General features: G+C 52.3%; 1 protein-coding gene across 4 annotated transcripts in view; it reads left to right on the top strand.

Annotated features, from left to right (window-relative positions):
- PRRC2C (proline rich coiled-coil 2C) overlaps positions 1-23614 on the top strand; it is a 344519-nt gene that overhangs the window by 247299 nt on the left and 73606 nt on the right. For all 4 annotated transcript variants that reach the window (XM_075322243.1, XM_075322246.1, XM_075322244.1 and 1 more), the window contains exons 18-19: positions 2510-2655; positions 3222-3555. In XM_075322243.1, coding sequence (XP_075178358.1) covers positions 2510-2655; positions 3222-3555 — 480 coding nt within the window. The remainder of the gene's footprint in view (positions 1-2509; positions 2656-3221; positions 3556-23614) is intronic.

The raw sequence follows: 23614 nt of genomic DNA, 5'->3' as shown, positions 1-23614 counted from the left end.
TTTTGCGCAGTTTCATCTGCGTCCACTTCAATGGGACATTCTCCGCAAATGGGACAGGAAGTCGGCGTCCCTCGACAGGAACGTCTCCCTTTCTCAGGCAGCCAAAGCCTCCCTTCGGTGGTGGCTTCTTCCCACTTCATTGTCGAAGGGGAAATCCTTCCTACCCCCATCCTTGGGCGGTGGTCACGACGGACGCGAGTCTTTCAGGGTGGGGAGCGGTCTTTCTCCACCACAGGGCTCAGGGTACCTGGACTCAGCCAGAGTCCTCCCTTCAGATCAATGTTCTGGAGATAAGGGCAGTGTATCTTGCCCTAAAGGCGTTCCAGCCGTGGCTGGAAGGCAAGCAGATCCGAATTCAGTCGGACAACTCCACAGCGGTGGCATACATCAACCACCAAGGCGGAACACGCAGTCGGCAAGCCTTCCAGGAAGTCCGGCGGATTCTGCTATGGGTGGAAGCCACAGCCTCCACCATATCCGCAGTTCACATCCCGGGCGTAGAAAACTGGGAAGCAGACTTTCTCAGTCGCCAGGGCATGGACGCAGGGGAATGGTCCCTTCACCCGGACGTGTTTCAAGAGATCTGTTGCCGCTGGGGGATGCCGGACGTCGACCTAATGGCGTCCCGGCACAACAACAAGGTCCCGGCATTCATGGCACGGTCTCAAGATCACAGAGCTCTGGCGGCAGACACCTTAGTTCAGGATTGGTCGCAGTTTCAACTCCCTTATGTGTTTCCTCCTCTGGCACTGTTGCCCAGAGTGTTACGCAAGATCAGGTCCGACTGCCGCCGCGCCATCCTCGTCGCTCCAGACTGGCCGAGGAGGTCGTGGTACCCGGATCTGTGGCATCTCACGGTGGGCCAACCGTGGGCACTTCCAGACCGACCAGACTTGCTGTCTCAAGGGCCGTTTTTCCATCTGAATTCTGCGGCCCTCAACCTGACTGTGTGGCCATTGAGTCCTGGATCCTAGCGTCTTCAGGGTTATCTCAAGAGGTCATTGCCACTATGAGACAGGCTAGGAAACCAACGTCCGCCAAGATCTACCACAGGACGTGGAAGATATTCTTATCCTGGTGCTCTGATCAGGGTTTTACTCCCTGGCCATTTGCCTTGCCCACTTTTCTTTCCTTCCTTCAATCCGGATTGGAAAAGGGTTTGTCGCTCGGCTCCCTTAAGGGACAAGTCTCAGCGCTCTCTGTGTTTTTTCAGAAGCGCCTAGCCAGACTTCCACAGGTACGCACGTTCCTGCAGGGGGTTTGTCACATAGTCCCTCCTTACAAGCGTCCGTTAGAACCCTGGGATCTGAGCAGGGTGCTGATGGCTCTTCAGAAACCACCTTTTGAGCCAATGAAGGATATTTCTCTTTCACGCCTTTCGCAGAAAGTGGTCTTCCTAGTAGCAGTCACATCACTTCGGAGAGTGTCTGAGCTAGCAGCGCTGTCATGCAAAGCCCCTTTCCTGGTGTTTCACCAGGACAAGGTGGTTCTGCGTCCGGTTCCGGAATTTCTCCCTAAGGTGGTATCCCCTTTTCATCTCAATCAGGATATCTCCTTACCCTCTTTTTGTCCTCATCCAGTTCACCAATGTGAAAAGGATTTGCACTTGTTAGATCTGGTGAGAGCACTCAGACTCTACATTTCTCGTACGGCGCCCCTGCGCCGCTCGGATGCACTCTTTGTCCTTGTCGCTGGCCAGCGTAAAGGGTCACAGGCTTCCAAATCAACCCTGGCTCGGTGGATCAAGGAACCAATTCTCGAAGCTTACCGATCTTCTGGGCTTCCGGTTCCCTCAGGGCTGAAGGCCCATTCTACCAGAGCCGTGGGTGCGTCCTGGGCTTTGCGGCACCAGGCTACGGCTCAGCAGGTGTGTCAGGCGGCTACCTGGTCGAGCCTGCACACTTTCACGAAACACTATCAGGTGCATACCTATGCTTCGGCAGATGCCAGCCTAGGTAGGCGAGTCCTTCAGGCTGCGGTTGCCCACCCGTAGGTAGGGGCCGTTTTACGGCTCTATTACGAGGTATTATTTTACCCACCCAGGGACTGCTTTTGGACGTCCCAATTGTCTGGGTCTCCCAATGGAGCGACAAAGAAGAAGGGAATTTTGTTTACTTACTGTAAATTCCTTTTCTTCTAGCTCCAATTGGGAGACCCAGCACCCGCCCCTGTTCCCTTCGGGCTGTTATTTGTGTACACATGTTGTTCATGTTGAATGGTTTTCAGTTTTCCGAACTTCCTTCGGATTGAATTTACTTTAGACCAATTTATTAGTTTCCTCCTTCTTGCTTTTGCACCAAAACTGAGGAGCCCGTGATGCAAGGGGGGGTGTATAGGCAGAAGGGGAGGGGCTTTACACTTTTAAGTGTAATACTTTGTGTGGCCTCTGGAGGCAGAAGCTATACACCCCAATTGTCTGGGTCTCCCAATTGGAGCTAGAAGAAAAGGAATTTACGGTAAGTAAACAAAATTCCCTTCTTTACCTGTGCTCCACCTTAATGTGTTGTAGGTGTTGTAATAATAGATGATCATCCTGAAGTAACGACTCTAGAAGACTCTCACTCCAACCTCAACGATGGCTTCACAGAAGTGGTGTCCAAAAAGCAACAGAAACGGTTACAGGACGAAGAGCGCAGAAAGAAGGAAGAGCAAACGGTACGAGAACGCTGCAATCTTGTATCAAGTGACTTGTAGGCAGGTTGATGTTTTGCTGCACAATACAGCGTTGGCTGATGGGCAGTGAGGTTCATAGCGTGAGCCTATAAAGGGGAGGCTTTGCCATATCAACTGCTTTAAAGGGTTCTTCTCAGTCGTGGCGCTGAGATATGTTGTTTCATAATTTGTGAAAGTAAAGGGGGGAGTTAAGAAAACTGTATAGCACAATAATTCTGAAGGACATATTCCTTACATGATCATGACTAAGGACGATCGCGTAGATCGGAGGAGTTCTGTTTTATTCCTTCCCCCTTTTTAACCATTATTGGATTAAAATGAAATTTTAACTTTATTTCAAGTTTCTATGGACGTTCTTTGTGCTGGGTATCCGCCTTTTTTTGATAGTACAGTAATTCTGAATAACATTCCTTACAATACAGACAATCAGATATCCACTACTTTTCGGACACGTGCACATAAAGCACCAACATGCTGTTAATGTATTACAACACAATGCATTACACTTAAACCGTCGTGGCTTAGTTTTTCTCTTGAATTACTTTTAGGTTTGGAATAAAAAAGGCTCTGGTGAGAAGGGACGAGGCCAAAATTCAAAGCTTCCTCCTCGTTTTGTGAAGAAACAGCAGCAGCAAGCGGCTGCACTACAGGCCCAATCCTCTGGCCTTATCGCTCCACAAAGTATGCCCCCATTGGTACCTGCTGCAATGCCTTCTACCCAACCTCCAGCTCCTGCCCAGACACAGCCGGCAACAAATGGGTCCGAGTTTTCTGCATCGGTAAAACCGCAACCTCAATCACAGCCGCCTAGTGCTCTGGGAACAGAACTATGGGAAAACAAGATGACAGCCCCGAATGTCCTGAATGACCTCTCCAAGAAATGTAAGTAATGTCTACTGTATTCTAAAGAATGAAGCTGATCCTGTACAAGAGATGAATGCAGCTTGCAAGACAGCCCTATAGAAGTGCTTAATAACCATGGACGGATGAGAACAGGTTACATTTACAGGCAGCTGAGAAGCTGCGGTTTTCTGGTGTAGTCACTGGGCTTAATGGCTACCACTGGAGAAGTTTAAGCTTCTTTTGGATTCGATGCAGTTGCATCCACTTTTCAGCTTTTCTTTATCGTTCCTTTGGGAGACCCAGACCTTGGGTGTTTAGCTTCTGCCTCCGGAGGACACACAAAGTACTACACCTAAAAGTGTAGCTCCTCCCTCTGAGCTTATACACCCCCTGGTGAGCCAGTCACAGCCAGTTTATCGCTTTGTGTCAGGAGGCATACATCCACACATGCATTCTCATATGATTTTTCTTTTGGATAAGGTTTGAAGAAGTGCGGGTCCACGTCTGGACTACCGGCATATCCCTTCTCACCCCACTGTGTCGGCGGTGTTGTAAGGTTGATTTCCAAGGCTGGAGCCTTACATGCCGTGCTCCTTCACCATCCCTCCTGGGCTCTGGATTGAAGTGGGAGCCAGCGCGGTCTCCATGCCTGGCAGGAGACCGGTCTCCGTCCACAGCCCCTTCAGGACCCTGCTGGACCGGAGCACTCATCCCCAGGGACCTGGCCCTGCGTCTCAGCAGCTAAGTACCTGAGACGTTCATATGTTGGGGGTCTATGTCCTTTATTGTATGGGGAGAGTGTGTTTGCTGTATTTGTTTTGGCATTTCCGGCGGGTCCTCTGGCTTTCGTCCGAGAACCGCGTCGATGGTGCCTGCGCGTCGGTCTCGCTGCTCAAATTTAGGCCCTGGCTTCGCCGGAGGCCTAGTTTCTGTTACCTGCCCTCGCATGTCACTCATGCAGAGGGACAGGCACGGCTCCTCCCGGTGGCCGTCCTGCACAGGAGAGGGACACTCCCCACTGCTTGTGCGTGACTCCTCCCCTGCAGGTCTCTATGGCCCTCCAGATCCCGCTTTCCTACAGGCACGCCCCCGTCCCGCCCCCTCTCTTCGCTCCGGCGGCCATTTTCTTGGACAGGGTTCACTCTGCGCTGGGCCATCCTGCACTCTGCATCCCTGCTGAGGTGCTGTGCATTGGGAGTCCGGGCTTCGGGATCTGGAGGGCACACAACACCGCTTCCAGCGGTCTGGTAAGCCACAGCCGGTCTCTGGTTGTGGACCTCGGAATACACTCCCTGGGGTTCATTCTCTTTGGTAGAAGCTGTTTTCCCCACTCCAGCAGCATGTCTCACACGAGGAGCAAGGCTGCAAAGCTTTATACTGCATGCGCTGCATGTAAGCTCCTGCTGGCTGAACCGAGCACCTATCCACATTGTGATGTCTGCTCTAACTTGGAGGTGCCACAGCCTGGAGTCTCACCCCCAGTGGTCTCTCAGGCTGCTTCTGCACCTGTGGCTGAACCCCCGGCCTGGGTAGAGTCCTTTTCTAGGTCTATCTCCCAGTCATTTGCTGAGTCCATGGTACTTCTGTCCAGGACTTTGATGAATATGCATCAGCCCCCTTCACAGGGTGCCTCTAATGCTCTTGCTAAGGGTCCTTTAGGATCCCTATCCTCTGACCTCCGTCCACTGGAACTCACAGAGGATTCATCATCAGGGCACAGACCCCGTCCTCCTAAGAGGCTCCGCAGGGTTTCCTCTCCCTCCTCATCCCAATGCTCTGATTCAAGAGCTGACTCGCAGGATGAGGAGGATGCCTTTACAGGGGGGTCGGAGGCTAACTCCATGTGCCCCATTGATCTTTCTGAGGGTGACTCAGAACTTAGTGACTTGATTGCTTCCATTAATTCTGTACTGGATCTCACTCCGCCAGTATCAGAGGAGCAACCCTCTCTGGCAGAAAAACACCAGTTTCCCTCGCCTAAGAGAGTAAAGAGTGTGTTCTTTAACCACTCCAGTTTTCAAACCGCTGTGACCAAACCCAGGGCCTGTCCTGACAAACGCTTCCCAAAGCGTGGTTCTGATGACCGTTTCCCCTTTCCACCTGAGGTGGTCAAGGAGTGGGCTCACTCCCCAAAGGTAGACCCTCCGGTGTCTAGGCTCTCAGCCCGGACCGTTGTCGGTGGCTGATGGCACTTCCCTTAGGGATGCCACTGACCGTCAGATTGACCTTCTGGCCAAATCTGTGTATGAAGCGGCGGGGGCCGCGTTTTCCCCGACTTTTGCAGCAGTGTGGGCTCTCAAAGCCATCTCTGCTTCTCTAGAGGAGATGCATTCCCTCACCAAGGAATCTATGCCTGAGATGGTTACCTTAACTTCTCAAGCTTCAGCTTTTTCATCTTATGCCATGTCTGCCATGCTAGAGGCTTCTCACCGCACTGCGGTGGCTTCGGCTAATTCCCTCGTTATCCGCAGGATCTTGTGGCTTCGAGAGTGGAAGGCAGATGCTTCTTCAAAGAAGTACCTTGCTGGGCTCCCTTTTGCTGGTTCCCGGCTGTTCGGTGAACAGCTGGATGAAATTATTAAGGAAACTACTGGCGGGAAGAGTACTTCCATGCCACAAACCAAGACCAGGAAACCCGCCCAGGGTAGGAATCAGTCGAGGTTTCGTTCCTTTCGTTCCTCCAACTGGTCGTCCTCTAAGCCCTCCGCCTCGTCCGCTAACTCAGCTAAGGACCAGAAATCCAACTGGCGCCCAAAAGCGCGTCCGCAGAAGACCGCAGGAGGTTCTGCCACTAAGGCAGCCTCCTCGTGACTCTCTGCCCACTCCAGCAACGTCCTTAGTCGGTGGCAGGCTCTCCCACTTTGGCGACGCTTGGTTAAAACAAGTCTCCGATCAGTGGTTGAGAGATATCATCTCTCACAGCTACAGGATAGAATTCTCTTCCAGCCCGCCAAACAGATTTTTTTCTCTCAACTCCCCCCTGCTCCAAGGCCGCCGCCTTCTCACAGGCCGTGGCATCCTTGCAGGCAAACGGAGTAATTGTACCAGTTCCCGCTCGGGAACGGTTCAGAGGTTTTTACTCAAACCTCTTCCTAGTTCAGGGGTGTGGCCTGCATGCTGAAGGCAATGGCTGCTTAAGGGTATGTGCGCACTAGGTGTTTTTTTCACACTGCGTTTTTATGTGTGTTTTTGTCTCAAAAAACGCACCCACGGCTAAAAAAAAAACGCGACAAAAACGCATGCGTTTTTGCCGCGATTTGGTGCGTTTTTGCTCACTGCGTTTTTAATCAGCGCACAATGCCATTAAAGATTGTTGATGAAAAAAAAAAAAGGTCTGATGTCATTTCCTTCTTCAAAATGTTCATTGTATACAGGAGAGCAGACAGCAGCTGCAGAACTACAAGGCTCAGCATCCTCCATTCACTAGTGTATGCAGGAGAGCAGACAGCAGCTGCAGAACTACAAGGCTCAGCATCCTCCATCCAGGACTGTATGCAGTTTTTTGCCCAAAAAGAAAAAAAAAATGACATGGGCTTCGCCATATTTTTGTATGCTAGCCGGGTACAGCAGGCAGGTACGGGCTGCCCCCAACCCCCAGCTGCCTATTTGTACCCGGCTGGGAACCAAAAATATAGAGAAGCCCTTTTCTTTTTCGCTCTATTGGGAGACCCAGACAATTGGGTGTATAGGCTATGCCTCCGGAGGCCGCACAAAGTACTACACTTAAAAGTGTTAGGCCCCTCCCCTTCTGCCTATACACCCCCCGTGCTCCCACTGGCTCCTCAGTTTTTTGCTTTGTGCGAAGGAGGTCAGACAGATTATCTCAGTCGCCAGGGCATGGACGCAGGGGAATGGTCCCTTCACCCGGACGTGTTTCAGGAGATCTGTTGCCGCTGGGGGGTGCCGGACGTCGACCTCATGGCGTCCCGGCACAACAACAAGGTACCAACGTTCATGGCACGGTCTCAAGATCCCAGAGCTCTGGCGGCAGACGCCTTAGTTCAGGATTGGTCGCAGTTTCAGCTCCCTTATGTGTTTCCTCCGCTGGCACTGTTGCCCAGAGTGTTACGCAAGATCAGGGCCGACTGCCGCCGCGCCATCCTCGTCGCTCCAGACTGGCCGAGGAGGTCGTGGTACCCGGATCTGTGGCATCTCACGGTCGGCCAACCGTGGGCACTACCAGACCGACCAGACTTGCTGTCTCAAGGGCCGTTTTTCCATCTGAATTCTGCGGCCCTCAACCTGACTGTGTGGCCATTGAGTCCTGGATCCTAGCGTCTTCAGGGTTATCTCAAAAAGTCATTGCCACTATGAGACAGGCTAGGAAACCAACGTCCGCCAAGATTTATCACAGGACGTGGAAAATTTTCCTGTCGTGGTGCTCTGCTCAGGGTTTTTCTCCCTGGCCATTTGCATTACCTACTTTTCTGTCCTTCCTTCAATCTGGACTGGAAAAGGGTTTGTCGCTCGGTTCCCTTAAGGGACAAGTTTCAGCGCTCTCTGTGTTTTTCCAGAAGCGCCTAGCTAGACTTCCACAGGTACGCACGTTCCTGCAGGGAGTTTGTCACATCGTTCCACCTTACAAGCGGCCGTTAGAACCCTGGGATCTAAACAGGGTGCTGATGGTTCTTCAGAAACCACGATTCGAGCCAATGAGAGATATCTCTCTCTCACGACTTTCGCAGAAAGTGGTTTTTCTAGTAGCAGTCACTTCTCTTCGGAGAGTGTCTGAGCTAGCAGCGTTGTCGTGCAAAGCCCCTTTTCTGGTTTTTCACCAGGACAAGGTGGTTCTACGTCCGGTTCCGGAATTTCTCCCTAAGGTGGTATCCCCCTTTTATCTCAATCAGGATATTTCCTTACCCTCTTTTTATCCTCATCCAGTTCACCAATGTGAAAAGGATTTGCACTTGTTAGATCTGGTGAGAGCACTCAGACTCTACATTTCTCGTACGGCGCCCCTGCGCCGCTCGGATGCACTCTTTGTCCTTGTCGCTGGCCAGCGTAAAGGGTCACAGGCTTCCAAATCAACCCTGGCTCGGTGGATCAAGGAGCCAATTATCGAAGCTTACCGTTCGGCTGGGCTTCCGGTTCCCTCAGGGCTGAAGGCCCATTCTACCAGAGCCGTGGGAGCGTCCTGGGCTTTGAGGCACCAGGCTACGGCTCAACAGGTGTGTCAGGCGGCTACCTGGTCGAGCCTGCACACTTTCACGAAGCACTATCAGGTGCATACCTATGCTGCGGCGGATGCCAGCCTAGGTAGACGAGTCCTTCAGGCGGCGGTTGCCCACCTGTAGGAAAGGGCCGTTTTACGGCTCTCTTACGAGGTATTATTTTACCCACCCAGGGACTGCTTTTGGACGTCCCAATTGTCTGGGTCTCCCAATAGAGCGAAAAAGAAGGGAATTTTGTTTACTTACCGTAAATTCCTTTTCTTCTAGCTCTAATTGGGAGACCCAGCACCCGCCCCTGTTTTTTTGAGTACACATGTTGTTCATGTTGAATGGTTTCAGTTCTCCGAGTTTTCCTTCGGATTGAAGTTACTTTAAACCAGTTTATAATTATTTTTCCTCCTTCTTGCTTTTGCACCAAAACTGAGGAGCCCGTGGGAGCACGGGGGGTGTATAGGCAGAAGGGGAGGGGCCTAACACTTTTAAGTGTAGTACTTTGTGCGGCCTCCGGAGGCATAGCCTATACACCCAATTGTCTGGGTCTCCCAATTAGAGCTAGAAGAAAAGGAATTTACGGTAAGTAAACAAAATTCCCTTCTTTTTTTAATTATTTCATGAATTTCATGAAATAATTAAAAAAAAAAATGACGTGGGCTTCGCCTAATTTTTGAGTCCAGCCGGGTACAACTAGGCAGCTGGGGATTGGAATCCAAGATTTCTGGGCACCCCCACTGCGAATTGCAGTCCGCAGCCACCCCAGAAAATGGCGCTTTCATAGAAGCGCCATCTTCTGGCGCTGTATCCAACTCTTCCAGCTGCCCTGAAGCCGGGTGGCTAGCTAGGTAATAATGGAGTTAGGGCTAGCTGTATATTATCAGCTGGCCCTAAGCCCGAAATTCATGGTGTCACGCCAATATTAGACATGGCCACCATGAATTTCTAGTAATGATAAAAAAAAAAAAAAAACACAACACACAGAAAAATATTTTTATTAGAAATAAAACACAACACAATTAGTGACTCCATCTTTATTGAAATAAAGAACCCCCCTCCGCAGTAATCCTGGGTCAAGGGTCCCGCGCCGTCCAATCAGGATCCAATATCATCTGATCGGTTTGCTGGAAGGCAAAGCGATCAGATGATGTGTCAGGATCAAGTGCCTGAATCCCATCACACATCAGCTGATTGTATAAAAGCCGTTTATACAATCAGCTGATGCATCAGTAGAAAAAAAAAAATAATACTCACTTATGTGCTGTGCTGATTACCGGCAGCTCCTGCAGCTATCGATTGGACAGGAGTCTGATCCCGTCCGATCGCTGCAGCAGCTGCCGGTAATCAGCTGATGAAGTCCCCTGACGGCAGGATCAACTGATAGCCGGCCGGGCGCGAAAAAGCCGGCGAGACTACGATCAGCTGATGCGTCAGGCGACTGCATCAGGTGATCCACCGCCAGGTCCTGCAAGCAAGGTCCTGCCCTGGGGAGACTGCACACAGCCAGAGCGGCGGTACCGGGAGGAGATGGGAGCGGGCATGGCACCGGGACCCTGCAGACAGGTGAGTATATATGACATTTTTTTTTTTCTACTGTTCACTTTGGTTTTCGCCGCTGCCTCCACCTCCCGCCCAGACATGGCGCCGCACGGAGCAGACATGCACAGGACGGGAGGTGGACGCAGCGGTGACGGTACCGGGAGGATTCATGCTTCTGTGTTTACCAACAGAAGGAATCATGCTTCTGTGTTTACCAACAGAAGGAATCCTCTTCCTGTACACGTCACTGTAGTACCCACCCCTTGCGTTTATAGCTGCGTTTTTAGTCATAGAAACGCGGCTATATGCGTTTTTCATTGCGTTTTTAACATCTCATTGAATTCAATGAGTGAAAAACGCAGTGGAAAACGCAGAAATAATTGACATGCTGCGTTTTTGTGGTCCCCACAAAAACGCAGCTAAAAAAAAACGCCGTGTGCGGACAGCACTTATGAAAACCCATTGACATTGCTGGGGAAGCAATGTCACTGCGTTTTCAGCACAAAAACGCGGTAAAAACGCCGCTAAATACGCGGCAAAAACGCCTAGTGCGCACATACCCTAAGAGAGAAGCTCTGTGCTGTGGCTGTACAAACTGGCTCAAAGCTGCTTCAAATCGCTGAGAACTCTTCTCTGAAACAGTGAGTAATCCCCCCTGCACAGTATGCCAAAGGGTAGACCCCGGAAATCTGGGCCCCCGGCCAAGCTTACTGACTTTTATCCCAGGGATAGGGGATCCCCCTCTCCTCAGAAGATGTCTGCTGCTGCAGTGTCTCCCTTACTCCAGGAAGAGACAGGGTTGGGAAGCAGTGTTACAGGCACTCCTCTCACAGAGGAAAGGCTGCAAGCCATGCTCAGTTCTCTGAAGTCATCACTGCAGATGGATTTCAGGGATCTTAAGAACATGATTAAAGAAGTTAAAGAGGAAATCAAATCACTGGGGGACCGTACAGACCATGTGGAGTCTAAAATGGCCGAACTTGCTCAGTCACACAATGATCTGATTGATGCTAACACAGCACTAGAGGAGGTTGTGGGAATACTGAAAAACAAGCTTGGGGATCTGGAAGACAGATCCAGAAGGAACAATCTTAAAATTAGGGGCATTCCTGTGTCAGTAGCTGATAAAGAGCTGCCAGATTTCTTTCACAAGTTTCTCCAACTACTGCTCCCAGAACACACAGAAAGAGATCTCATAGTGGATAGAATACATAGAATCCCTAAACCTAAAGGTATCGACCCCACTCTGCCCAGGGACACGCTGGCACGACTGCATTTTTATAAAACAAAGGAAGCAGTGCTCCAGATACTGAGGGATAACCCTATCCTCCCAGATGAATTTAATGATTTAAAGGTGTTCCCGGACCTGTCTGCTGCAACGCTGGTTTAAAAGAAGAGAATTTTCCCAGTTCTCCAGAATCCTGAGGGAGCATGACATACACTATAAATGGGGATTCCCGGTGAAATTGATTATCTTCAGGGATTCTAAAACAGATGTATGCCAGTCCCCTCCTCAAGTGAGCAAACTACTTGAGTCCTGGGGATTACCCCTTACAATGCACTCAGACTCACGCCGGGAGCAGGGGGATGCTCAGAAGAAAAAGATCAATCCTGAGTGGGAACCAGCTTGAGGGAGTCTCGCCAGCCGCAGGCGTGTGTAGCTCTCATGTGACCTGTGATGTCACTTAAGCCCTCTGTTGTTCTCGCCTATGGCGAGCAAGTACTTCCCAGCTGTCCGGTAACGATGAAGCTGAAGTATTCAAGTTTTTTTGTTTTTGTTGTTTTTTCCCTCCACCCGTGCACCGTGCCTAACTGGTCCTCCTTGCCTGCCTCTGCCTGCCCTATGCCTCTCAGTCGGCCTGCCTGGAAACATCGTCCTTTCTGGGATCCGCCATGAGTATTAAGTTTCTGTCTCTCAATGTGAAGGGTCTCAATTCTCCTGCAAAAAGATCCATGCTGTGGAGAGAAGTTATAGCATCCAAATGTGATATAGCATGTATTCAAAAAACTCACCTTCTTACTGATGACAATAAAAGGCTACTACATCCAAGATTTCCACATATGTTCTTTGCAAATGACTCAAAAAAAAAAAAAAAAGGAGGAGTGGCTATCCTGATTAAAAACTCTGTGGCTTTCAAAATGATTGATGTAACCTATGGTGCAGATGGGAGATATATTATTCTAAAGTGCCTCCTGAATGGGCTTTTGTATCCCTTGGCATCGATTTACGCTCCAAACTCATCTCAACTAACATTTGCCCGGAAATTTTTCCAGATGTTTAGGAGCACCGCACAGGGGTCAGAGATAATCTGCGGGGACTTTAACACTCCAGTTCTTCGAGGTATGGACTGCTCGGCGGGGTCCACTAAGTCAGGAAAGGAACTGAAACAGTTGGTCACGGAGTTTCATCTACATGACATATGGAGATACCTTCATGCATCGGAAAGGGACTATACTTTCTTTTCCCCAAGGCATCGGTCGTACAGCAGGATCGACTTCTTCCTGACGGATAGTAAGACTGTTCACAAGTGTACGGGTGCTCAAGTGGGTCTGATAACATGGTCGGATCATGCTCCGATAACTTTGGTTGTACAGGACTCTACTAGTGGATTTATGGTGCCTCAGTGGAGACTTAATACTAGTTTACTGAACCAAAAGAACGTTCAGGAGGAGGTTGTGGCAGGCCTGTTGGAATATTTTGGACATAATGACAATGGGGAGGTCTCTGACGAGACCTTATGGGCTGCACACAAATCAGTTATTAGAGGGCAGTTTTTAAAAACTGCATCATTCTTGAAAAAGCAAAGAGAAGCAGAAATTAAAGAAATTATAGCCCATATTCAACACTTAGAAACTATTAACAAGGCCTCCCCGTCGTCTACACTGTCCAGGGAAATTCTTACTTTCAGGTTTCAACTGCGATCCCTCCTGTTGTATAGATATGAACATAATCTTAAAAAGAGTAAATCAACTTTTCTTTGTCGCTCCATTGGGAGACCCAGACAATTGGGTGTATAGCTTCTGCCTTCGGAGGCCACACAAAGTATTACACTTTAAAAAGTGTAACCCCTCCCCTCTGCCTATACACCCTCCCGTGCATCACGGGCTCCTCAGTTTTATGCTTTGTGTTGAAGGAGGCACACATCCACTCATGCTCCCATTTTAGTCAGCAGCAGCTGCTGATTTTATCGGTTGGAAGAAAAGAGGGCCCCCACAGGGCCCCCGGCATGCTCCCTTCTCACCCCACTAAGTCGGCAGTGCTGTTAAGGTTGAGGTACCCATTGCGGGTACAGAGGCTGGAGCCACATGCCGTTTTCCTTCACCATCCCTTAGCGGCTCTGGGAGAAGTGGGATCCTAACCGGTCATCCATTCACTGGGACCGGGCTCCCTCCGCAGCCCCTGTGGGAATCTGCCGGACAGGAGACTTTGTATCATCAGGGACAGGGCCCTGCATCTAAAGGTACTCGGTGTCCCCATGGGGACGGTGCATGGAGCGCTTGTTTCACAGACGCTGCAGCAGCTGCTGGTTTTGTGACGACCGGGACTTCCGCGCCGACCGCGCCTGTTTGTCGGCCGCGGTACTAAATTTAGTCCCCGGCTTCATTGCGGCCTAGTACCATAACTCCCGCCCCCGGGCCTGCCAGTCAGGGGTAAGGGCGGGACGGTCGACCTGACGTCGGCAGTGAGGGCTGGAGCATACTTTAGGTTTCCTCCCCCCCCTCACTGATCACTGTGGGGCACCAGATTCCCGCACTTTACTAGTCGCCGCCCACGGCTCCCTCCTCCCCTGAGAGCTCCGGCAGCCATTTTTACACACATTCTGCCGGTGGAGGATTTCAAGAACGAGCTCTGCAGCTCTGGGAGACCTAAGGCAGGGAATCTGGTGGACACACACCGCTTTGGGCGGTCGGTAAGCCACACCGGTCACCCGGTGCTTGTCCCCCTAGGGTGCCGGAGTGTATATGTGTGTATATATATATATATATATATATATATATATATATATATATATATATATATATATATATATATTTGTATATATTTTCTCTGTTCGGCCGGGTTGTTTTGCTTTTGGCTATATACACTCAGTGATCACTCTCCTAGGAGACAACAGCATGTCGTCCACAAGGAGCAAGGGCGCTAAGGCAAAGGGTTTTTTTGCAACCTGTACCTCTTGTGCGGCTATGTTACCTGCAGGTTCCACCTACCCTCACTGTGAGCAATGCTCGACCCCTGTTGCACTTGCTCAGCCGGAGCCTCGGGCACTAGTGGGCCCCTCGGCTCAGGCAGACCCTCCTGCTTCCCCTGTCCAGGCGGCAGGGACAGAGTTTGCAGTTTGAGCTGAGAAACTCTGAGTCGCTTTCACAATCCATGGCTCAGTCTATGGACAAATGGTCTGCCAAGCTACTAAAAGCCTTGCAGTCCAGACCGGTCCTTACACAGGCCCCGGGCACTGTTGGATCATCGCCTCCAGGCCCCTCTCGGTCTGCGCCGCAGCGTGCTCCCGGGGTGGCCCCTAGGTCTCACGTGGAGGACTCCGGCACGGACCACAGTCCCAGACCCGCTAAGCGGGCTCGCTGGGAATCTTCCCCGACTTCCTCACGCTGCTCGGGGTCTCAGCTTGAGGACTCTCTAGAGGATGAGGCGGACGTCGCAGCTCAGGGCTCTGACCCTGACGTTGCTCTCAATCTTGATACACCTGAAGGGGACGCCATAGTAAATGACCTTTTCTTTGTCGCTCCATTGGGAGACCCAGACAATTGACAATTGGGTGTATAGGCTATGCCTCCGGAGGCCGCACAAAGTATTACACTAAAAGTGTAAAGCCCCTCCCCTTCTGCCTATACACCCCCCGTGCTCCCACGGGCTCCTCAGTTTTTTTGCTTTGTGCGAAGGAGGCAGACATGCACGCATAGCTCCACAGATTAGTCAGCAGCAGCTGCTGACTATGTCGGATGGAAGAAAAGAGGGCCCTTAACGGGGCCCCCAGCATGCTCCCTTCTCACCCCACTCTTGTCGGCGGTGTTATTAAGGTTGAGGTATTCATTGCGGGTACGGAGGCTGGAGCCCACATGCGGTTTTCCTTCCCCATCCCCCTTAGGGCTCTGGGTGAAGTGGGATCCTAATCGGTCTCCAGGCACTGAGACCGAGCTCCATCCGCAGCTCCTGAGGACTCTGCTGGATAGGAGCCGAGTATCGTTCAGGGACATGGCCCTGCTACTTTGAGGTACTCTGTGTCCCCGTGGGGACCGCGCACAGCAACACTCCAGCATTGCTGGGTGTGCTAGTGCACTGGGGACCGCGGCGCTGACCGCGTTTGTGCCATTACACACTGCAGCGTCGCTGAGTGTGTTAGTGTATGGGGACTACCGCGCTGACCGCCGCTGCCATTATTATCACTGCGGCGCGGCTGGGACTTTTAGTGCGCCGGGGACTTCCGCGCCGACCGCGCTTATACGGCGGCCGCGCTTATAACTCGAGTCCCCGGCTTTTGCGGCCTAGTCTCTTTTTCTTCCCGCCCCCAGGCCTGCCAGTCAGGGGACGGGCGGGACGCTGTACAGGACGGCAGCACTGAGGGCTGGAGCATGCTTTGCATACTCCACCCCCCTCACTGTGCACAGTGGGGCACCAGTTCCCGCACTTTCTGGGTCACGCCCACGGCTCCCTCCTCTCCTCAGGACGCCGGCAGCCATTCCTGTCAGCTCCTCTGTCGCTGCAGAGGGGAGACAAGCTCTGGGAGACCCAGGCAGGGATTCTGGTGGCCACACAACCGCTTTAAGCGGGCGGTAAGCAGCACCTGAGGTGCTGGCCCCACTTGTGTAGAAGTGTAATTATACATTATATGTTTATAGGCTATACTTTACACTGTATGGTGCACGGTTGATTTCTGGCTATATACCCTATTGTGTTGCTCAGGGGAGACAACAGCATGGCGCCCACAAGAAGCAGGGGTGCCAAAACACAGGCTTACTATGCTGCCTGCGCCGCATGTACGACCTCGCTACCGGCAGGTTCCACTGACCCTCATTGTGTGCACTGCTCGGCCCCTGTGGCAATTACTCAGCCGGAGCCTCTGCTAAGGGGGGCCCAGGGGGAACCACCTGCTAACACTGTCCAGGTGACAGGGACGGAGTTTACAGTTTTTACTGAAAGACTTTCTGAGACTATGGCTAAGATTCTAGAAGCTTTGCAGTCCAGACCGGTATCTCAGACCATGGGCACTGTGGAATCATTGCCCCCTGGTTCCCCTCAGTTGGAACAACAATGTTCCCCCGGGGTGTCTCATAGATCCCAGGGTGAGGTCCCTGACACGGACCGCAGCCCCAGACCGCCTAAGCGAGCTCGCTGGGAAATCCCCTCGACCTCATCACATTGTTCAGGGTCTCAGAGGGAGGACTCTCTGTATGATGAAGCGGAGGTAGCTGATCAGGATTCTGATCCTGAGGCCGCTCTCAACCTTGATACTCCTGATGGTGACGCCATAGTGAATGATCTTATCGCGTCCATAAATCAAATGTTGGATATTTCTCCCTCGGCTCCTCCAGTGGAGGAGTCAGCCTCTCAGCAGGAGAAATTCCGTTTCAGGTTCCCCAAGCGTACAACGAGTATGTTTCTGGATCACTCCGACTTCAGAGAGGCAGTCCAGAAACACCGAGTTTGTCCAGATAAGCGTTTTTCCAAGCGCCTTAAGGATACACGTTATCCCTTCCCCCCTGACGTGGTCAAGGGCTGGACTCAGTGTCCCAAGGTGGATCCTCCAATCTCCAGACTGGCGGCTAGATCCATAGTTGCAGTTGAAGATGGGGCTTCGCTCAAGGATGCCACTGACAGACAGATGGAGCTCTGGTTGAAATCCATCTATGAAGCTATCGGCGCGTCTTTTGCTCCAGCATTCGCAGCCGTATGGGCACTCCAAGCTATTTCAGCGGGTCAAGCGCAAATTGACGCACTCACACGTACGTCTGCGCCGCAAGTTGCGTCCATAACTTCTCAAACGTCGGCATTTGCGTCCTACGCTATTAATGCTGTCCTGGACTCTGCGAGCCGTACGGCGGTTGCAGCCGACAATTCGGTGGCAATCCGCAGGGCCTTGTGGCTACGGGAATGGAAGGCAGATTCGGCTTCCAAAAAGTGCTTAACCGGTTTGCCATTTTCTGGCGACCGTTTGTTTGGTGAGAGGCTGGATGAAATCATCAAACAATCCAAGGGAAAGGAAACATCCTTACCCCAGGCCAAACCAAAATTACCCCAACAGAGGAGGGGACAGTCGAGGTTTCGGTCCTTTCGGGGTGCGGGCAGGTCCCAATTCTCCTCGTCCAAAAGGCCTCAGAAGGATCAGAGGAACTCCGATCTATGGCGGTCTAAGTCACGCCCTAAAAAGACCGCCGGAGGTGCCGCTACCAAGGCGGCTTCCTCATGACTTACGGCCTCACACCGCATCCTCGGTTGGTGGGAGGCTCTCCCGCTTTTCCGACATTTGGCTGCCACAGGTAAAAGACCGTTGGGTGAGAGACATTCTGTCTCACGGTTACAGGATAGAGTTCAGCTCTCGTCCTCCGACTCGATTTTTCAGAACATCTCCGCCTCCCGAGCGAGCCGATGCTCTTCTGCAGGCGCTGGGCACTCTGAAGGCAGAAGGAGTGGTGGTCCCTGTTCCTCTTCAGCAACAGGGTCACGGTTTTTACTCCAACCTGTTTGTGGTTCCAAAGAAGGACGGGTCTTTCCGTCCTGTCCTGGACCTAAAACTGCTCAACAAACACGTAAAGACCAGGCGGTTCCGGATGGAATCCCTCCGCTCCGTCATCGCCTCAATGTCCCAAGGAGATTTCCTTGCATCGATCGATATCAAAGATGCTTATCTCCACGTACCGATTGCTCCAAAGCATCAGCGCTTCCTGCGCTTCGCCATAGGAGACGAACACCTTCAGTTCGTGGCACTGCCGTTCGGCCTGGCGACAGCCCCACGGGTTTTCACCAAGGTCATGGCTGCAGTAGTTGCGGTCCTCCACTCTCAGGGTCACTCGGTGATCCCTTACTTAGACGATCTGCTGGTCAAGGCTCCCTCTCAAGAGGCATGCCAGCACAGCCTCACCGCTACTCTGGAGACTCTCCAGAGTTTCGGGTGGATCATCAATTTTCCAAAGTCAAATCTGACACCGGCCCAATCACTGACATATCTTGGCATGGAGTTTCATACCCTCTCAGCGATAGTGAAGCTTCCGCTGAACAAGCAGCGTTCACTACAGACGGGGGTGCAATCTCTCCTTCAAGGTCAGTCACACCACTTGAGGCGCCTCATGCACTTCCTGGGGAAGATGGTGGCAGCAATGGAGGCAGTCCCTTTCGCGCAGTTTCACCTGCGTCCTCTTCAATGGGACATCCTACGCAAATGGGACAGGAAGCCGACGTCCCTCGACAGGAATGTCTCCCTCTCTCAGGCAACCAAAGCTTCCCTTTGGTGGTGGCTTCTTCCCACTTCATTATCGAAGGGGAAATCCTTCCTACCCCCATCCTGGGCGGTGGTCACGACGGACGCGAGTCTGTCAGGGTGGGGAGCAGTCTTTCTCCACCACAGGGCTCAGGGTACGTGGACCCAGCAAGAGTCCTCACTTCAGATCAATGTTCTGGAGATCAGGGCAGTATATCTTGCCCTGAAAGCGTTCCAGCAGTGGCTGGAAGGCAAGCAGATCCGAATTCAGTCGGACAACTCCACCGTGGTGGCTTACATCAACCACCAAGGAGGGACACGCAGTCGGCAAGCCTTTCAGGAAGTCCGGCGGATTTTGATGTGGGTGGAAGCCACGGCCTCCACCATCGCCGCAGTTCACATCCCAGGCGTGGAAAACTGGGAAGCAGATTTTCTCAGTCGCCAGGGCATGGACGCAGGGGAATGGTCCCTTCACCCGGACGTGTTTTAGGAGATCTGTTGCCGCTGGGGGATGCCGGACGTCGACCTAATGGCGTCCCGGCACAACAACAAGGTCACGGCATTCATGGCACGTTCTCACGATCACAGAGCTCTGGCGGCAGACGCCTTAGTTCAAGATTGGTCGCAGTTTCAACTCCCTTATGTGTTTCCTCCGCTGGCACTATTGCCCAGAGTGTTACGCAAGATCAGGGCCGACTGCCGCCGCGCCATCCTCGTTGCTCTAGACTGGCCGAGGAGGTCGTGGTACCCGGATCTGTGGCATCTCACGGTCGGCCAACCGTGGGCACTGCCAGACCGACCAGACTTGCTGTCTCAAGGGCCGTTTTTCCATCTGAATTCTGCGGCCCTCAACCTGACTGTGTGGCCATTGAGTCCTGGATCTTAGCGTCTTCAGGATTATCCCAGGAGGTCATTGCCACTATGAGACAGGCTAGGAAACCAACGTCCGCCAAGATCTACCACAGGACGTGGAAAATATTCCTGTCGTGGTGCTCTGCTCGGAGTTTTTCTCCCTGGCCATTTGCCTTGCCCACTTTTCTGTCCTTCCTTCAGTCCGGATTGGAAAAGGGTTTGTCACTCGGCTCCCTTAAGGGACAAGTCTCTGCGCTCTCTGTGTTTTTTCAGAAGCGCCTGGCCAGACTTCCACAGGTACGCACGTTCCTGCAGGGGGTTTGTTACATCGTTCCTCCTTACCAACGTCCGTTGGAACCCTGGGATCTGAACAGGGTGCTGATGGTTCTTAAGAAACCACCGTTCGAGCCAATGAGGGATATTTTTCTCGCACGCCTTTCGCAGAAAGTGGTTTTCCTAGTAGCAGTCACTTCACTTCGGAGGGTGTCTGAGCTGGCAGCTCTGTCATGCAAAGCCCCCTTCCTGGTGTTTCATCAGGACAAGGTGGTTCTGCGTCCGGTTCCGGAATTTCTCCCTAAGGTGGTATCCCCTTTTCATCTCAATCAGGATATCTCCTTACCCTCTTTTTGCCCTCATCCAATTCACCAATGTGAAAAGGATTTGCACTTGTTAGATCTGGTGAGAGCACTCAGACTCTACATTTCTCGTACGGCGCCCCTGCGCCGCTCGGATACACTCTTTGTCCTTGTCGCTGGCCAGCGTAACGGGTCACAGGCTTCCAAATCAACCCTGGCTCGGTGGATCAAGGAACTAATTCTCGAAGCTTACCGTTCTGCTGGGCTTCCGGTTCCCTCAGGGCTGAAGGCCCATTCTACCAGAGCCGTGGGTGCGTCCTGGGCTTTGAGGCACCAGGCTACGGCTCAGCAGGTGTGTCAGGCGGCTACCTGGTCGAGCCTGCACACTTTCACGAAACACTATCAGGTGCAAACCTATGCTTCGGCGGATGCCAGCCTAGGTAGGCGAGTCCTTCAGGCGGCGGTTGCCCACCTGTAGGACGGAGCCGTTACGGCTCTATTATGAGGTATTATTTACCCACCCAGGGACTGCTTTTGGACGTCCCAATTGTCTGGGTCTCCCAATGGAGCGACAAAGAAGAAGGGAATTTTGTTTACTTACCGTAAATTCCTTTTCTTCTAGCTCCAATTGGGAGACCCAGCACCCGCCCCTGTTTTTTTGTGTACACATGTTGTTCATGTTGAATGGTTTCAGTTCTCCGATATTCCTTCGGATTGAATTTACTTTAAACCAGTTTATAATTTTTTTCCTCCTTCTTGCTTTTGCACCAAAACTGAGGAGCCCGTGGGAGCACGGGGGGTGTATAGGCAGAAGGGGAGGGGCTTTACACTTTTAGTGTAATACTTTGTGCGGCCTCCGGAGGCATAGCCTATACACCCAATTGTTAATTGTCTGGGTCTCCCAATTGGAGCTAGAAGAAAAGGAATTTACGGTAAGTAAACAAAATTCCCTTCATAGCGTCCATCAACCAGGTGCTAGATCTTTCTCCCCCAACTCCACCTATAGAGGAGTCGGCTTCGCAGCAGGAGAAACACCAGTTTAGGTTTCCCAAACGTACACGGAGTGCGTTTTTCGATCACTCTAACTTCAGAGATGCTGTCCAGAAGCACAGAGCATTTCCGGACAAGCGCTTTACTAAGCGCCTTAATGACACACGTTACCCCTTCCCCTCTGACGTAGTTAAGGGTTGGGCTCAATGTCCCAAGGTGGATCCTCCAGTCTCTAGACTGGCGGCTAGATCTGTAGTATCAGTTGCAGATGGCTCATCGCTCAAGGATGCCACTGACAGGCAGATAGAGCTCCTGGTGAAATCCATCTATGAAGCCACAGGCGCGTCTTTTGCCCCGGCCTTTGCAGCCGTGTGGGCACTCCAAGCTATCTCAGCTTGTCTGTCTGAGATTAATGCGGTCACACGTACCTCTGCTCCGCAAGTTGCGTCTTTGACTTCTCAGGCTTCGGCTTTTTCGTCCTACGCCATGAACGCCGTCCTGGACTCTGCTAGCCGTACAGCGGTAGCATCCGCTAATTCGGTGGCAGTCCGCAGGGCCATGTGGCTGCGCGAATGGAAGGCAGACTCGGCTTCCAAGAAGTTCTTAACCGGTTTGCCGTTTTCTGGCGACCGATTGTTTGGCGAACGATTGGATGAAATTATTAAGGAATCCAAAGGAAAGGACTCGTCCTTACCCCAGTCCAAACCGAAGAGACCTCAGCAACGGAAAATACAACCGAGGTTTCGGTCCTTTCGGCCCTCAGCCAAGTCCCAATCCTCCTCGTCCAACAGGCCAGAGAAGGGCCAGAGGAACTCTTATGCGCCGGATGCACTGCTTCCAAGGCGGCCTCCTCATGACTTTCGGCCTCCCCGAACCGCATCCTCGGTCGGTGGCAGGCTCTCCCGCTTTTGCGACGCCTGGTGGCCACATGTCCAAGACCGATGGGTGAGAGACATTCTGTCTCACGGTTACAGGATAGAGTTCAGCTCTCGTCCTCCGACTCGTTTCTTCAGAACATCTCCGCCCCCATCTCGGGCCGGCGCACTTTTTCAGGCTGTGGGCGTTCTGAAGTCAGAAGGAGTGGTGATTCCCGTTCCCCCTCAGGAACATGGTCACGGCTTCTACTCCAACTTGTTCGTGGTGCCAAAGAAGGACGGATCATTTCGTCCCGTTCTGGACCTCAAACTGCTCAACAGGCATGTGAGCACCAGAAGGTTTCGGATGGAATCTCTCCGCTCGGTCATCGCTTCGATGTCACAAGGAGACTTCCTAGCATCAATCGACATCAAGGTCACCCCTTGAGGCGCCTCATGCACTTCCTGGGGAAGATGGTGGCAGCAATGGAGGCAGTGCCCTTCGCGCAGTTTCATCTGCGCTCACTCCAATGGGACATTCTCCGCAAATGGGACAGGAACGTTTCTCTTTCCCTTGCAGCCAAAACCTCTCTTCAGTGGTGGCTTCTTCCCACTTCTCTATCGCAGGGAAAATCCTTCCTGCCCCCATCCTGGGCTGTGGTCACGACGGACGCGAGCCTGTCAGGGTGGGGAGCGGTTTTTCTCCACCACAGGGCTCAGGGAACCTTGAACTCCGATAGTCTTCCCTTCAGATCAATGTTCTGGAGATAAGGGCAGTGTATCTAGCCCTAAAGGCGTTCTATCGGTGGCTGGAGGGCAGGCAGATCCGCATACAGTCGGACAACGCCACGGCGGTCGCGTACATCAACCACTAGGGCGGCACGCGCAGCCGTCAAGCCTTCCAGGAAGTCCGGCGGATTCGGCTGTGGGCGGAGGCCACAGCCTCCACCATCTCCGCAGTTCACATCCCGGGCGTAGAAAACTGGGAAGCAGACTTTCTCAGTCGTCAGGGCATGGATGCGGGGGAATGGTCTCTTCACCCAGACGTGTTTCGGGAGATCTGTCGCCGCTGGGGAACGCCGGACGTCGATCTCATGGCGTCACGGCACAACAACAAGGTCCCGGCTTTCATGGCACGGTCTCAAGATCACAGAGCTTTGGCGGCGGACGCGTTAGTTCAGGATTGGTCGCAGTTTCGACTCCCTTATGTGTTTCCTCCTCTGGCAATGTTGCCCAGAGTGTTACGCAAGATCAGGTCCGACTGTCGTCGCGCCATTCTCGTCGCTCCAGATTGGCCGAGGCGGTCGTGGTACCCGGATCTGTGGCATCTCACGGTGGGTCAGCCGTGGGCGCTTCCAGACCGCACAGACCTGCTGTCACAAGGCCCGTTTTTCCATCTGAATTCTGCGGCCCTCAACCTGACTGTGTGGCCATTGAGTCCTGGCTCCTAGCGTCGTCGGGTTTATCGCAGGATGTCATTGCCACGATGAGACAGGCCAGGAAACCAACGTCCGCCAAGATCTATTACAGGTCGTGGCGGATCTTCTTGTCCTGGTGCTCTGATAAGGGTTTTACTCCCTGGCCTTTTGCCTTACCCATTTTTCTTTCAATCCGGAATGGACAAGGGTTTGTCACTCGGCTCTCTCAAGGGACAAGTATCGGCGCTCTCAGTATTTTTTCAAAAGCGCCTGGCAAGG

The sequence above is a fragment of the Anomaloglossus baeobatrachus genome, chromosome 8 (genome assembly GCF_048569485.1).
Source record: "Anomaloglossus baeobatrachus isolate aAnoBae1 chromosome 8, aAnoBae1.hap1, whole genome shotgun sequence".
In the NCBI taxonomy this organism is placed as follows: Eukaryota; Metazoa; Chordata; class Amphibia; order Anura; family Aromobatidae; genus Anomaloglossus; species Anomaloglossus baeobatrachus.
The sequence above is the reverse complement of the archived record's forward strand: the minus strand, read 5'-3'. Positions and strand labels throughout refer to the sequence as shown.